The sequence below is a fragment of the Maniola jurtina genome, chromosome 23 (assembly GCF_905333055.1).
Source record: "Maniola jurtina chromosome 23, ilManJurt1.1, whole genome shotgun sequence".
In the NCBI taxonomy this organism is placed as follows: Eukaryota; Metazoa; Arthropoda; class Insecta; order Lepidoptera; family Nymphalidae; genus Maniola; species Maniola jurtina.
The window spans coordinates 6,024,544-6,041,611 of NC_060051.1; the positions used below are offsets into that span (position 1 = coordinate 6,024,544).

General features: G+C 36.0%; 1 protein-coding gene across 2 annotated transcripts in view; it reads left to right on the plus strand.

Annotated features, from left to right (window-relative positions):
• Positions 1-17,068, plus strand: part of LOC123877245 (transcriptional activator cubitus interruptus) — a 156,979-nt gene that overhangs the window by 63,944 nt on the left and 75,967 nt on the right. For both annotated transcript variants that reach the window (XM_045923798.1, XM_045923799.1), the window contains one exon: positions 13,617-14,245. In XM_045923798.1, the coding sequence (XP_045779754.1) occupies positions 14,088-14,245 (158 nt within the window). In that variant the 5' untranslated portion in view covers positions 13,617-14,087. The remainder of the gene's footprint in view (positions 1-13,616; positions 14,246-17,068) is intronic.

Genomic DNA, 17,068 nt, shown 5'->3' on the forward strand with positions numbered 1-17,068 from the left:
GGAATCGTGGTCTGAATTAACATAATGTCCTGCAAATATTTACATACGTAAACTTACTTAAAGGAGAATAGTGTAAAACCTTACTTGTCTGTTAACCTGTCTGTATGTATCCCTTGTGGACTTGTAAATCTGCATAGTTCAGTTATTGGGATCTGCATCCTGAAATTTATTCTCTATCTACTGCTCCAAAATAGGTCTACTTTTGACCCTATCGGCTGACAATTATTGTAAACATTAAAAGTTTATTTATACTAATTTTATAATTAATTATGTTTTATTAAAATAACTATAACACAAATAAAATAGTGCGTAACAGGTACTTTAACTTTGTGAATGATCCTCGAAAATTCTTTATCATTTTTAGCCAGGCTTTGCGTATACCCAATCTTACTAATATCACAAATCACAAAAAAATTTGGTACTTTATTAATTCTTTATAGTTGTACCAATTTATTGGTATCTATGGTAGACGTGTATATCAATGGTGAGACAATAAAGTTTGTAAGGTGAAATTTATCACGGTTACTACTTTTATGCTCTATTGGAAGTGACCTGCCTGATTTATTAGGGGTCCAATGGACAGCCATTTTGAATTTAACTATCAAAATAATATATTTTTTATTTGTTTTATTAGAATTGGGTAGTAAATTTAATATATAGGTAAAGTTGTTAATAAGAAGTTGTGAAGTTTTATAATAAGGATATGAATAAATACATAATATTAATTTTATGACTAAGCTTCTGTATCTATTCTAAGGCAAAATATGTAGTTAATAAATCTATTCAAGTATCTAATATCTAGGTACTAATGAGCTATATTTTCGTCATTTAACCGCACCTTAACCGGGTGTGGTGGCGCTCTTTAGAAAATGCCTATGTCCAGCTGTGGACATCCACAGGCTGATGATAATGATAATGACAAAGATTTACTCACTTTTTGAGCCATTTTGTAAATTGCTACTTTGCAAATAGATAGGTACTCGTTTTTACGGAAATCTGGCAAACCAAAGACAAATATTTGTTTCTAGAACGTGTTTACAAAATTTCTTTAAGTTTCATTGGTTAATATTCAAATGAGAACCAAATCACGTTGTATGGAGAGTGCTCTAAGGAAACTCTTAAGACATTTCATTGGTAAACAAGGCGTTTATGTGTAAAATATCTGAATTATGTGCAGTAGTCCGGAACGACTAACGGTGAATGAACGTTCTAGCTTGACAAATCGTACAAATATCTCATTAGGTATGTGCACCAGTGCATCTTATTGTTGTATTTTCCTCAATTATTATAGATTAGCTTCGTCCCCGTGGGATAATTTGTACAGCCTATAAATAGGACTCAGCAATAATATTTTATTCTATTTTATTCATTTACTAGGGGTGCGTGGATTTCGATTTTTTTAAATCCCGTAGGAACTCTTTGATTTTTCGGGATGAAAGGTTGTATGTTCTTCCCCGGGATGTATCCCAAGTCTGTAGCAAATTTCATTAAAATCGGTTCAGCGGTTGGGCCGTGAAAACGTAGACAGACAGACAGACACACTTTCGCATTTATAATATTAGTATGGATTTGTAATCAACAGCGTTACAGTTAATATAATTAACCCCCGACCAAAAATGAGGGGTGTTATAAGTTTGACGTGTGTATCTGTGTATCTGTGTGTCTGTGTATCTGTGTATCTGTGTATCTGTGTATCTGTGTATCTGTGTATCTGTCTGTGGCATCGTAGCGCCTAAACGAATGAACCGATTTTAATTTAGTTTTTTTTGGTTGAAAGGTGGCTTGATCGAGAGTGTTCTTAGCTATAATCCAAAAAAATTGGTTCAGCCGTTTAAGAGTTATCAGCTCTTTTCTAGTTTTCTTGTAGAAAAGAAGGTTAGATAACCGTTAGGTTCTTAATATTAAGTCAATTGACAAATGTCAAGCTGTCAAGATGGACGTTGCCTAGATATACATTATTATTTATTTGAAAATGATGTTTTGGAAAATGTTTGGAAAACTCCAAGTTTTTGGTTTTTGAAAGTTATCAGCTCTTTTCTAGTTACTGTAACCTTCACTGGTCGGGGGTGTTGAAAATTTTTAATTTACACTTGTACAAAATTATTTTACAATTTAGACTTAATACAAAAATAAAGATTTTTTAAAATCGAATCTTTAATTTCGGATTTACCCCTACATCCTTAAAACTAACTACTTAGGTAACTCTATACAATATTAGTATTGTAACAATTTTTAAAGATATTATACTACACTTTTTTTTAATATTCATATACAAGTTAGACTGCAATCTCACCTGGCGGGGTAATGATACAGTCTAAGATGGGAGCGGACTAACCTGCAAGGGGTATGGCAGTTTTTTAAACCCACACTCATTTGGTTTCTACATGGCGTCGTACCGGAGCGCTATATAGCTTGGCGGCACTTCTTTGCTGGTAGGGTGGTAACTAGCCATGGCCGAAGCTTCCCATCAGACCAGACCAGAGATTTAGAAATTATAAACCTAACCTTGAAATAGGACCCCGAAACGGGTTCAAAACTAATTGGGTATACTACTCATTCTATAAGTTTAGCCATAAGAGATTTAAGTATAGGTATTTATACCATATAATAATAAACGAAGTAATTTGTTGTTTCTGTTATTTTTTCTGTGTTTCTGTTATTTTTTCTGTTGTTTTTGTTATTTTATTATTTGTTGTTTAACAAGTGTAAATTAAAAATTTATAACACCCCCGACGATCCAAAGTATCTGAGTTTTCCAAAACATCATTTTCAAATAAATAATTATGTATTTAGGCAACGTCCATCTTGACAGCTTGACATTTGTCTATTGACATAATATTATGAACCTAACGGTTATCTAACCTTCTTTTCTACAAGAAAACTAGAAAAGAGCTGATAACTCTTAAACGGCTGAACCAATTTTTTTAGATTATAGCTAAGAACACTCTCGATCAAGCCACCTTTCTAACAAAAAAAACTAAATTAAAATCGGTTCATTCGTTTAGGCGCTACGATGCCACAGACAGATACACAGATACACAGATACACAGATACACAGATACACAGATACACAGATACACAGATACACAGATACACAGACACACAGATACACACGTCAAACTTATAACACCCCTCTTTTTGGGTCGGGGGTTAAAAATAGGATAAAATGGGAAAAATAAATAAATGAGAGAAACGAAGTAATATTATAATATTTAATACAAACCCATAACTTAATTACTTATTAACTTAATAAACTAACGTGTCAACTTTAAGTGCATATCATACTGTAAATATCATTCAAGTAACGTAAAACACTCGATTTAATATTACCCATAAGATTTTATGTATTATTCATATTCTTACTAAGAATGTCATTTATTAAATTATAGCGATATAAAATACAGCTAAATTATTATATTACCGCTTGCGCATATTGGCTATTTACTGTGTATTGCCAGATATTTCATAAATTATTCACCGCGGGCGATGGAGAGAGCTATGCCTGCCCGGCTAGCATGGGCAGTGGATAAAAATTATATCCCCCGATTATATCCACTGATGTCATAGAAATCAGTGGATATAATCGGGGATATAATTTTTATCTACGACCCATGCTAGCCGTGTTGGAGTTTCTCTACGGGATAAAACAGAAATGAGGAGATCCGTAAGAGAACCACCACCAGAGTAACTAACATAGCTCAGCGGGTTACGAAGCACCGGAAAATGCAATGTTGGAAGACCCCCGCGATTTCGCGTTCCGGTACGATGGCGCGTAGAAACCAAAGGAGTATCATGGGTTTAATGAAAATTGCAATACACCTTCCAGGTTAGCCCGCTTCCATCTTACCACGAAGTGAGTTTACAGTCAAAGGCTAACTTGTCTCTGAAACAAGTGTAAATCAAAAATTTATAACACCCCCGACAAGTCAAGGTTACAATAACTAGAAAAGAGCTGATAACTTTCAAACGGCTGAACCGATTTTCTTGGATTATAGCTAAGAACACTCTCGATCAAGCCATCTTTCAAACGAAAAAAACTAAATTAAAATCGGTTCATTAGTTTAGGAGCTACGATGCCACAGACAGATACACACGTCAAACTTATAACGACCCTCTTTTTGGGTCGGGGGTTAAAAAAAGAAGCGCTATAAAATACCCATATTATCGCTTCCACAGTGGAGTCTATAGTTGATTTTGCCGGACGCGCACGTATCGCCTCTTTCGGCCAAGAGCCTCAGTACAATCCAACTAGAGTTGAGGCTCATTGTAATTTATGGATGTCCACGCGCACTGCCCGCGAATGCTAAGTCCCGATGAAAGGCTTAGCCGCAACGCCAGTACGCTGCGCCGTGATTTATTCAAGCAATCCAGGCTATTGCCTATTTGTGTGTCAGCTGACGGGTTAGTTATTGCTAGTTTAACCAGGTGAATGCTGAATTCGGTCTTCGGTCAGTCGTTCACGCTTTTGTGACAGGATTATCTCATCTGAACACTAAATATGAGCGCAGGTCTCCTTTGAACAATTGAAAAGGGCAACCGCCGAGTTTCTTGCTGGTTCTTCTCGGTAGGAACGGCATTCCGAACCGGTGGTAAATTATTTGACGATTCAAAAGCAATTGTAAAAGTTTAGTTGAATAAAAATTTATTCTATTCTATTCTATTAAATATAAGAAGCCGCCCGGCTTCGCTCGAATGATACTCATTACATAGTAATATTTAAAATATCATACTTCTGGATATATGAAAAACCCTGGAGGAGGCATATTCGCATGGGCAAACTGAATGAAAAGAGAAGAAAAAAAAACAAACAAAACACCAGTGTCAAAATGATTTATTTCTTTAAAATATATGTATGTATAGTATGTAATTCAGTAAATAAAGGCTTATATTATTATTATTATACTTCTGGATAAAGTATCTTTCTATTGGTTTAAGAATTATTAAAATCGGTTCAGTAGTTTCAGAGTTTATCCATTACAAACAAATAAACAAATATTTTCTCTTTGTAATATAAATTTAGATTATTGCTTCAAAATAACAGATTCCATTCAATTACACTCGATTTATAATTTAAATACATTTTTTGAAAATTGCACAAAATATCCACATAATTTTCGCATGCGGATCTACACGTGTCGTGCTATGCAAGTATAAATTATAATATAACCACAAGCATTTAATAAGATAATTCGCGTTCAAGCCACAGCGTGGCGAGTAGAGGCCATATCTAATGATGAGGGTATAAGTATCGCTATTGTCCACTGACTTATATGTACGACTTGTACGAAGCGTAAATGAAGTAAATAGCGAACGGTTTACACTGCGACATTTAAGTTGATCTCAACTTAAATGTCGCAGTGTACTGTTAAAATGAGACAGCGTTATACCGCTGGCATAAGTCTGTCTCGTTTTAACTGAAACTTAAGTCTAAGCAAAGTCAATATGTGCTCTATAGATTTCAAACTTAGAGTCATCACTCATCAGTCAACATCAGTAGGCGCTATCAGATTGAACGACGCGACGACTTCAACTTTACTGGACAAAGCAATTTGAATTCGATCATGCATTCTTTTGGGATCCTAGAATCTTTTCTAAATTGTAGAATTGTAGATGAATCATGTTATAATAGTAAATTTAAGTTGATCTCAACTTAAATGTCGCAGTGTACTGTTAAAATGAGACAGCGTTATACCTGGCATAAGTCTGTCTCGTTTTAACTGAAACTTAAGTCTAAGCAAAGTCAATATGTGCTCTATTGATTTCAAACTACTCATCAGTCAACATCAGTAGGCGCTATCAGATTGAACGACGCGACGACTTCAACTTTACTAGACAAAGCAATTTGAATTCGATCATGAATTCTTTTGGGATCCTAGAATGTTTTCAAGATTGTAGATGAATCATGTTATAATAGTAAGTAAGGTTATTGATGTAAATAACGAGATAAAGTATGATCATTCATGGCTAGGCATACCGTCTCCTCGTTAATTGGTTAGTGAATAATTACTGTCATATCGAAAAATAGTAAGGTGATGTAAAATATTGAACATAAACACAAATGTTGTATAGAAGCAGGCGTTACTTTGCCGAAGGAACCAAATGCGTGGTCGTGGTGCGTCTTGCTTGATGGCTGGCCTTTCCTATATGTTTATGTATGGGCGGCCGGGCGGTGCATTACATGTTGCACCTTACAATTTGTCTGGTATAGCGGGTTATAGCAAATTAAGCTTTTGGTGTCTTGCATTAACACAAAATTAAGATTACAAAAAAGGATTATTTTGTCTTGAACCAGAAAATGTACTTATATTTTTTTGTTGCATTGTTCGTTAAAATTGCAGTCGCAGTCGCAATGTAAACATGTCCCAAACGTCTTTATTGTCCGCTAGACTTATATGTAGTGTTGGGGAATGAGTCCGTGATCGAGGGTTTTAATGGCTGATTATACCAATCTTTGGTTGCAGCCCGACGCATAATTGGCGGTGATTTGTTATTGAATATCAATTCAAGACCACTTTGATCCTACATGCTTCGATATGCTAGTTGCGAAATTGTTTTAGCACGAAAATATATTAATTGAATAATTAGTTTTAGTTAGTTAGAGAGAGTAGTGCACACACTTAAATCAGTGAATCGTGATTAGGGTTGCATCTGTGTGAGGGCACTGCAGTAATGTACCTAACCTACTGAAAACCAGCGCTGCAGCTTGCTGCAGCATTATGCTGAGTGGGAGACCTATTTTTGGTCATATGTGACACTTTAGTTTTAGTATAATATATTAACTTATAAGTATAATACTATGTAGTTTAATTCAATTAGTTTTAAGATATTATATTGTAGTGTTATAGTGATCAAATAAAAAAGTTTTCTTTCTTTCTTCTTTAATCATATTTTACCCTTCGTGTCTCCTAACTCATGCTTCTGATTACCTGGTATTTGACGCAGTGATAAGGGCTGTCGTCTTGAGGTTCTGGGTTCGTTTCCTGACACGGACCTGGTCTAGTCTAATGCAACTCGTTGGCCTTGGCTAGTTGGTGGCTAAAATGGGTTTTTGCTTTCCAGTACGGTGTCGCTAGACGTTGCAGTTACTCGTAGATGGAGAATGCATCGTCTTTCATCACCAGGTGTAAGAATAAAGTACTTTTAAAAAGAACTATGTGACACCAAAAAGAGTTTACAAACCTTTCGTAGCTCGATTCCCAGAGTTACCTCAAGATTATACAATCATAAATAATTATCAACATCATTTTTATCACAAGCATTTTCACAACATAATGCATCAATTAACCGTACAGTTACAATCGAGTTTATCGACCCGATATCGATAAATTAACAAAAAAACATCGATGGAGAAATCTAGAATAACGAAGCGAGCCTCGTAACACCATAACTCCTAAAGGGTTCCGAGAAGACATCGGAACAATTCGACGGCTAAAAAACAATTAAATCGTAATTAAAGTCCGTATTCAGAGAGCAGGCATGCGTCTGCGCATTACGGCGCATTTGGATGTAGAGATGGGGCGGGTTTATATCGATGATTTTATATTTATATCGATATCAATTAGGTAGATAGTTATTACTAACTACTTGCACCCAAAAGGAACACTAGCGTAGAAGCCGGTGATAGGTTAGTGGTGAAGACGTCAGTCTCCTAATCTGAGGATCCAGAATATCATCAATAAATAACTATAATGAAATAGTATCATTCGTTTTAACGCTGAAGGAAAACATCGTGAATATTCCTGCATACCTGAGAGTTCTCCATAATGTTTTCAGAGGTGTGTGAAGTTTGCCAATCCGTGCTTAGTAGTATAAATGCGAAAATGTGTTTGTCTGTCTGTCTGACAAGTTTTCACAGCTTGGCCGCTGAACCGATTTCAATGAAAGGCACAGAGTTAGCTTACATGCCGGGGACGGACAAAGGCTACTTTTTAACCCGTTATATCAAAAAGTTTCTGCGGGATTCTTAAGGGTCTATCCGTTTAACCGATTTTTTTGAAATTTGGTACAGAAGTAGCTTACGCTCCAGAAATTGACTTCGGCAACTTTTTATCCCAGAAAGCAAAGAGTTCTCACGGGATTTTTATAAAACCTAAATCCACGCGGACGGAGTCGCGTGCATCATATAGTAGCCTAAATAAAGAGGCAAAAAAATAATTGCTGTAGTGTAAGATTCTTTCAAGTTACTCAATAATGTAATCTATGTAGGATTCTACCTAAGCAGAGGCTATTTTATGCAAACGCAACAGGATTTCATGCAAATTCTTGGGGCAAGCTTGTAAATGTGCATAAATACACACTTATTTCTCAACCAATGATCGTTTAAAGGAACGTTAGTTTCGCAGGTACCTACGCTTTGATTTGCGCAAGATTATTTCAAACTAGCTGATGCCCGCGACTTCGTTCGCGTGGATGTAGGTTTTTTAAAATTCCCGTGGGAACTCTTTAATTTTCCGGGATAAAAAGTAGCCTATGTGCTAATCCAGGTTATAATCTATCTCCATTCTAAATTTCAGCCCAATCCGTCACATACACACGCCCAAACATACACACACACACATACAAACTTTCTCCTTTATAATATTAGTGTGATAATCTAATATTATAAATGCAAAAGTGTGTCCTATCAGTATCTGTCTGTCTGCTAGTATTTACTGTCAATTTTGACAAATACAGAAATAGCTTGCTTCTCAGGGACGAATTTAGGCTATTTTCGTCCCGGAAAATAAAAGTTTCCACGGTTCCATGGAATCTTGGCCCGAAAATAAGAAAATCCCGTACCTAAAGGGCTAGTGCCTTCCCAAACATAGCTGTTTTAAATCAAATTATTTGACACCGTTTGGCTGATTAAAAAAAATATATCAAACTCCATTCAATACGGATTTTGAATAGCCGATAAAAGTCGACATTGGAGGCGTAGCAATTCCGCTTTTGAAAACATCGTAAATCTTTTGCACTGAAAATGAGTGTATAACTAGTTAACGTCCGTAACTTCGTCTGCTCCAAATAAACACTTCATCTCCTTTTTAACCCCCGACCCAAAAAGAGGGGTTTTATAAGTTTGACGTGTGTATCTGTGTATCTGTCTGTGGCATCGTAGCTCCTAAACTAATGAACCGATTTTAATTTAGTTTTTTTTTGTTTGAAAGGTGGCTTGATCGAGAGTGTTCTTAGCTATAATCCAAGAAAATTAGTTCAGCCGTTTGAAAGTTATCAGCTCTTTTCTAGTTACTGTAACCTTCACTTGTCGGGGTTGTTATAAATTTTTAATTTACACTTGTGTAGGTTTGAGTTAGAATTTTGAAGTTATGAACCTGTTATTATTGTTTCTTAATACATATTTCACATAAAGAGTTAATGGTTACTTACATCTTGGGTTAATTCATAACGTTGTATGATCTAAATCTTAATCTCTTACGATACAGTCGCATTGCTAAGTTACGCAAAAGCAATGGTTTTGAATGGATTTTAATCAATCACGAAATAATTCATCAATCTCCGTTTTCTGCTCTATGATTTATTAGAATTCATTGGTACATTTTTTCACACTTAAAACTTATGTAATGTTTTTACAATAAAAGACATTGACAACTGTATTGGGTGTATAACTTAGTATTCACTGTTTTAAAGATTTTATGCTCAAGTAAATTCTGATGATTAAATAATAAAATATACAATAACACTACATAGTATAAAACAAAGTCGCTTCCCGCTGTCTGTCCCTATGTATGCTTAGATCTTTAAAACTACGCAACGGATTTTGATGCGGGTTTTTTAATAGATAGAGTGATTCAATAGGAAGGTTTATATGGACCTTATGATACATGCATAATATAGACACACTTATAATTTTAGAGGTTTCTAATCTGATGTAGGTAAATAAACACATTTTTTTGCGCTTGCGTTGTAAACGCTGGTTCAACCCTACGAGATACGAGTAGATCAAAATAATGTACTACAGTATTTATACACTTTAAAATATCTACAAAAAAGTCCGAGATATTTATCTCGTAGGCATATACATTATCCATACTTCCATACTAATATTATAATTGCGAAAGTGTGTCTGTGTCTGTCTGTGTATCTGTCTGTCTGCTACGCTTTCACGGCTCACCGCTGAAACGATTTTAATGAAATTTTGTACAGACTTAGGATACATTCCGGGGAAGGCTAGGATAGGCTGCTTTTTATCCCGGAAAAACAAACAGTTCCCGCGGGATTCCTAAATACTCATCCGCTTGATTAATTTGTATGAAATTTGGTACCGAGGTAGCTTGCGTCCCTGTTATTGACATAGGCAACTTTTTATCCCGGAAAATCAGACAGTTCTCACGGGATCTTTACAAAACCTAAAACCACGCAGACGAAGTCGCGGGCATCCTCTAGTTTTTTATAATTATCGATATCGATACAGATTATAGAACTAATCGGTACGTTACTATTGAATATGCCTTCTTTAGGGGACAATGTTGAGCAGTTTCAAACAATCACATCTTCATTAATTACCGGAGAAATTTTTCTGTGATAGCTCTTCTCGAAAAGGTAGTAAGTATAAGTTAAGAGAGAAAAGCGGACTGGTCCTAACAAAAACCTGTCGAATTTAAATGCTCACCAAACACAGTCGCTGGGTACTTGGTAATCTTGATATGATTTCATAATTCTTGCCTTTTTTGGAATTCGAAGAAAGTTTAATAATATAAATTATATTCTCTTTATTTGTTTTGCTAAGAGGGGTCTCTCCGTCACTTGCTCCATACAAACGTAGTTCCAATCTCATTTGAATAGTAAGCACATATTAAGCAACCAACGTCCCTGAAATTTTGCAGACATATTCTAGAAACTAATATCTATGCCTGTGGTTTTCCAGATTTCTGTTAAAATATTTGGTTTCAAAGTTACGCGGTCTTAAAAATTCACATACAAACCTTTGAGCCCCTGTTATTTTAAAACTATATATTTAAAAAAAATCTAAAACACCACAGGCACAGATATTAGTTTCTAAAATATGTCTGCAAAATTTCACGGACTTTGGTTGTTTAGTATTCAAATGAAATTGGAACTACGATTGTATGGAGTAAGTGACGGAGAGAACTCTGTTAAGTGGTATGCGACTGGCGACTGGCGTTTATATTATTTCGTAACCGAGGAAAAGAAATGTTTTCATACCCTAAAACGTTTCCATTGTAAATCCTTCCGATATTACATAATGATTATTTATACCTCCTATTAGTATATACGTAGTATTCTAGAAACTACTGCATTTTAGGTGTTAGCTAATTGGATGCAAGAAAAAAAAAAAGGTTGTCTGTAAAGTCGGTTTACTGACGATAGTTGAACGTGTCAACAAAGGCCGATTGTGCGTCTTTGTCGCTCGTTCAGCGCTCTCGCTTGCACTTCAAGCCTTACATGGAACGCCTCAGAGCGAGGTAACGCCGCATGAGTCATGTTGTTTCGTGCGTGCAGCCGGCTCTATCGAATTATAAGACGTTGTCACGTCAAAAATATTTTGGTAGTTGTGCCACTTGAGCATTAAAGCCAGAATGCCTCCAGGTTCCAGAAAAAAGGTCCCAGCTCAGCATAATGCGAAATACGAAATGCGATCATCATTTAAGGTGCCCACGCACTCGAACTGAACTGCAGCTGAACTGCGCGTCGCGTCAGCGTCCCGCACGATATTCTCTCCAGCCGCGACGCGCGGCAGTGACGCGCTACGCGGTACGCGCGTCGCGGCTGGAGAGAATAAATCGTTAGCTTTGTCGAACTTTGATCCTAGGCTTGCTTATATATAATTCACTAACTTCATTGAATTTAATTAAGACCAGTCAAATCTTATTTTTAAAAGTAGTCCAACAAACATTGTTAGAACAAAACAAAAGTTTAGATGGCTTACTTTGTATTATTCAATTCGAAAGTTAATTTTTTAATATTTGGTTACCTTTATTGAAATGTAGGTAAGTAACAACTTTATTAATTCACTCATTCTTATAAAAACCAATTAAAAAGAAAGTCAAGTTACTTGTGCCGATCTACGTGATAACTTTTATGAGTTTTAAAAAAATATATAAACAATTTAATCGCTCGCTTCCGTAGACTAATGTGATCGTTCTATACCGGCCGGCTTCATCACATCAGCATACTCTGCCGCATAAATTGATCAAATGATCAATTGAAATGAAATACGATATATGACTTGTTCAGTTTATCTCTAGCGTTATAGGTGTCTGGGAGAGATAGCTATTTAGCGATAGGTCCGCCTACCTTATTGAACCTATTTTTTAATTGTTATTTTTTTAACTTGTAATTTTGTGATGTGCAAGAAAGAATATACATATATACATAATATTATAGTGATGTATGCGTTAAGTGTTGATAAACTTTACTATGTAGGTATGTGTTAATAACTAGAGTAGCAATTAAAAAAAAATCTGTTCGTGTGTAGGTATGTGGGCCGGTATAAGACTCAAATTTTATCAAAAACGATTGTATGTCAGCAGGCATATTCCGATTCTCAGTGATTATACAGTTTAGATATACACTAAATAACGGTTACAGTGCCCATAGCAATTGTTGTTTAACGCTATTCTTGTATGCCTATCGGTGTTTATCACTCGGATTTAGAGCTTATGATGGTTGGTCACCTTGGTTGGTCACTGAAGTTAGCCAATAACAAATTAGGAATTTGATTGCTTTTTATTGGAACCTTTCCGTAGGGTACAGGTAAATTATTACATATCGACTCAGATAATAAGACATAGACCTGCAGAAGTGTGCTATGGCGTTTCAAGGCGGGTTGAGTCGGCATATCGGATCTTAAAGCTTGCAACCGACTTCATTGTAATATGTGATAATGACGATTCGGTCGACTGGTCGCTCAATTAGTCGCTCGATTTTTTACCGAACTTGCAACTTGTTAAGATTTATCATTAATTAACACTCATTCCAATGCGAGTAATTTAGTTTTGAGTAAATAAATGGGGACTTGAGTCTTTAATGAATATGGATTTTTTTAATAGTCTTAACATTTTTTTTTTGTAACAGAATTACTGACCACTGAAAAGTTGTAATATATCCTCTATTTCAAGTGAAATAAGGTTCAATATTGATAACAAAAACTTTACATAATATGAAGAATGTTGACCAATATGGATGGACCGGACCACTATAAAGAAATAAATGAAACATTTCAGAACAAATTAAGATCATCTTAAATGAGTATCATACAATACATTACTTAATAAAATAATACTCATTCGCGTAAGTATACAATGAAGACATAATAGAGGCAATTGAAACCAAAATGGATCACGCATACATACATACACGCATACATATACATAGTTACACAAAATGAACGACGTTTTTTGGTGCAGTTTGGTTCTATGAGTGAGAATTTCCAGGTTCGATCATCGATAAGAGCATTCTAAGGATACATAATTTCTAAGTTGTCTCTGGTCTGGTTTGATGGGGGTCTTCAACCGTGGCTAGTTACCACCCTACCGGCAAAGTTACTTTGAAATGCTGCGTATCTAAAACAAAATGTTTTGTAGATTTATTAAGTAAATATTTTAAACGAAGCTGTTGAATAATGTAATTAAAATTTAATTTTCTTTTTGTTACAGGTCTAAAAAGCGGTACAATGAGAATACAAAATCTAAAACAGAACAGTTCCACTTTGTATGATGAAAAAAGTGAACTCTAACATTATGAAGACTATGAAAAAGAAAATAAAGACATTCCGATTAGAGTTAACCTGACAAAAGTGGACCTAAAAACAAGTTAAAACAGTTATGATTGGAATTTTAAGTGGTACTACTGATGTTAATAATAAAACTGACCAAATTTTCTGTGTGATTGGACTAGTGGATGCTATAAAGCTAGTTTATATGAAAAATGTTGAAAAAACTTCACTCTAATACAAAAATGACGATAAAAAATAAAAAAGTGATACTTAGAATAGAGTTGACTTGATAAATGCTGCTGTTAAAGTTGTAATTGAACCTTTTAGTCATTTTGGTGATGTAAATGTTAAAACTGGTAAAGTTATTAGTGTAGTGGGACTAGATGGTGCTATAGTGATCGGAGATTGAAGAATGCCTGATCGGGAGTCGGTAGGAGGTCCTGGGACAGCGGGCAGCGGTGGTTTTCTCCCACTACAATTTCCATCGGCGTTCGCAGCTTTTCATGCGACCACTCCTCCTGGAGCGCCAACGGCCATGCATCACGCCACGCACTACCACCACCATGCGCAGTAAGTGCTTTTCATAATATTTATTTGAATATACAAGGTCTATTGAAAAGCGGATCTTACTCCAAAGATGATCTTTGTACTCGTCATTTTGAACATTTTTTACTACGGACCAAAACCATTAAAACTTATTGTAAAAAAAAAAACTTCTGAACACGTTGTTGAATGAGATTGTCAATTTTGTAGTTACGTGCACAGATACCCTCTTATATGGGTTAGTATCACTCAAGGATCTTCTTGAAATCGTCTAATTTTTCTTCACCATTATCTTGAAGGAAACATCAAGGATAGATTTTAGGTAGTAGGTCAAGAATAATGCTGGAGATAGACCATACAAGGAGGTCAAAAACAAAATCACGCAACAAAGGGATGAATTGCTTCGACTAAAGCACGTCTCGTATAAAAAAAGAAGAATTGGTTATGGATTTACTGCACGTTAATACACAATTACGTTATTTCTAAGGGACCTTGATAAAATTATGTGTATGAGTTCCGTCAACATTATCATTGTAAGAGATGCCTTTAAAACTGGTGTAGGAATTCAGGCCCAGTGTTTGTTCGTAACTTAAAAAACAAACTAGGTTAAAAAAAGTTACGGTCTGTAGTATCTATATTCTTTTTTGTAATAAATAAAACATTTGCTTCAAGTACAAAAAATGTACTGACGAGATTATTATCCATCCAATAAACTATAAATTGCATTACTTTATAAGCCACCTTTGACAATTTTATGACCATGATTTGAGTAGAAAAACTGTTTTTAGCCTTATATTAGTATTTTGCTCGGTGTTTAATTCAAAAAGGCAACCATGTTAAGTATTATCAGCTGTAGTACATAATGCGTTTACTGGTAATTAAATAGCTTGCACTTTGCCATAATTTGCTAAATTTATTGTCGAATTGGCGGAATATTTTCGTATCGGATGAATCCATCTATATGCGTAATTTGATTATATTCGCCTGCAAGTCAAGTGTCCTTTAGTATTACGACCGTTTCAAGCGCTCGGCTCGTTCCAAAACGCCAGGTCCACTTATTGGACTAGTCCATAAAATAGAGTGGTTCATTAAGCATTCGTCCCTATACATGCTGTGGGGGTTTTTATTGCATAACTGTATCAGCTACCTTTTCATGTTGTATTAATATTCTACACCGAACTTTGTTGTGTAAACTACATATTTAGTACGCTCACGTTTGTTACGGATAATAAACTTCAAATTTATTTTCTGCACAGTCTCAGTTGATTAACTCACCAACATCATCATGATCAACCTATGACCGGCTCACTATTAAGCAAGGGTCTCCTTTTCGAGTGAGAAGGGTTTGGTAATGGCTTACAACGCTTGGGTTGGCAGACTTCACACATCTTTGATAACATTATTGAGACAGACAGGTTTCCTCACAATGTTTTCTTTCATCGCTAAGCAAGTGATATTTAATTGCTTAAAATGCCCGTAACTCTGAAAAGCGTATGTGACCGGAATCGAACCCCCAACCTTCCGAATAGGAGGCGCACGTCTACCCACCCTACCGTACCCTACCCTACCCTATTACGGATTATCATGGTTGATTATCTACCTTGATAGAATATCAGCACGTTGCTGAATATGGTGTGCTTAGGTAAATTTATAGGGTGCAGGTAAAAATCCTTAGATATAGTTAAGGGGTGCCATAAAACTTCAGTCCTACGGCTTAGATCGTAAAACCTCCACGTGAGACAAGGTGTTACTTAACGGTAATTTATTGCAACAACGGACGTGCCAGTCTGAATTAACAACATTAATCTCCTCTAACTGGACGTAATGGCCGCACAAAAAAAGGATCGATGCTGAATCAATGAACCCCCAACAAATGACAAACAGGAAGTCATCAAAGGGATTGAGACGTTTACGATATTAGGGCGGAGATTAATAAAGGCAGAATGGTGAGTTTCAACAAATGAGTTATTCGCCGCAGTCAAAGGATATGTGATGTATGAAGAGGCAGTGCTGTTGCGGCCGACTGAAATGATTAATGCTCCTGTCTCGCATGCTTTTACCTCGTGGTACGCTTCAGGGAGTAAAATTTTCAACTCGAGTTTACTAAACGCTTACGAATTTACCGCGCTGATTAATGGGACGTTAAAACACCTATGTGCCACGACTACAATACTTTTTACTTTATTACTACGCTTCCCAGAATCAATAGAGGCTTTGTTCGTGTACCAGTAGAGTTAAATGAAGAAGTCTCTTAAATCATCCACGGGAAGAGTTGCCTTACGCTGCTTAATTTATATCCTCTCTTTAGAGAAGCCTGTTTAATAAACTCGTTGCGTTTCTATGGCAATTATGAGGTAACATATTTATTAAATCAAAGTGCACTATCCAGTTTGTTTTACAGGTATACACTTTATTCTCATTTTTATGGTCGATTCTGTAATGTTCAGTGTCTATTTATACATATCTCTTCTCTCTTTTTTTTCCTAGACATGGTCACTAACTATGAGTTTTATAAAAAGCTCAGAGCCACTAAGCGGGCGATGGAGAGAGCTATGCTTATAGTTTATCTATGTGATCAAATCAGAGATGAGGAGATCCATAAGAGAACCAGAATAACCGACATAGCTCAACGAGTTGCAAAAGCTGAGATGGCAATGAGTAGGGCACATTATTCGAAAAAGCGACAGAATGTCTTGGGGTCTTGTATTGATCTCACACAGGCAAACACAGCGTTGGAAGATCTTCCACCAGTCAGATGGCATCAAACGAGTCGGAAGGAGCCATTGGATAGGCTATCGACGGCGCAAGGCCGTAGCATGGGCAGGGCAGGGCACGCTCTAGAAAAGCCTG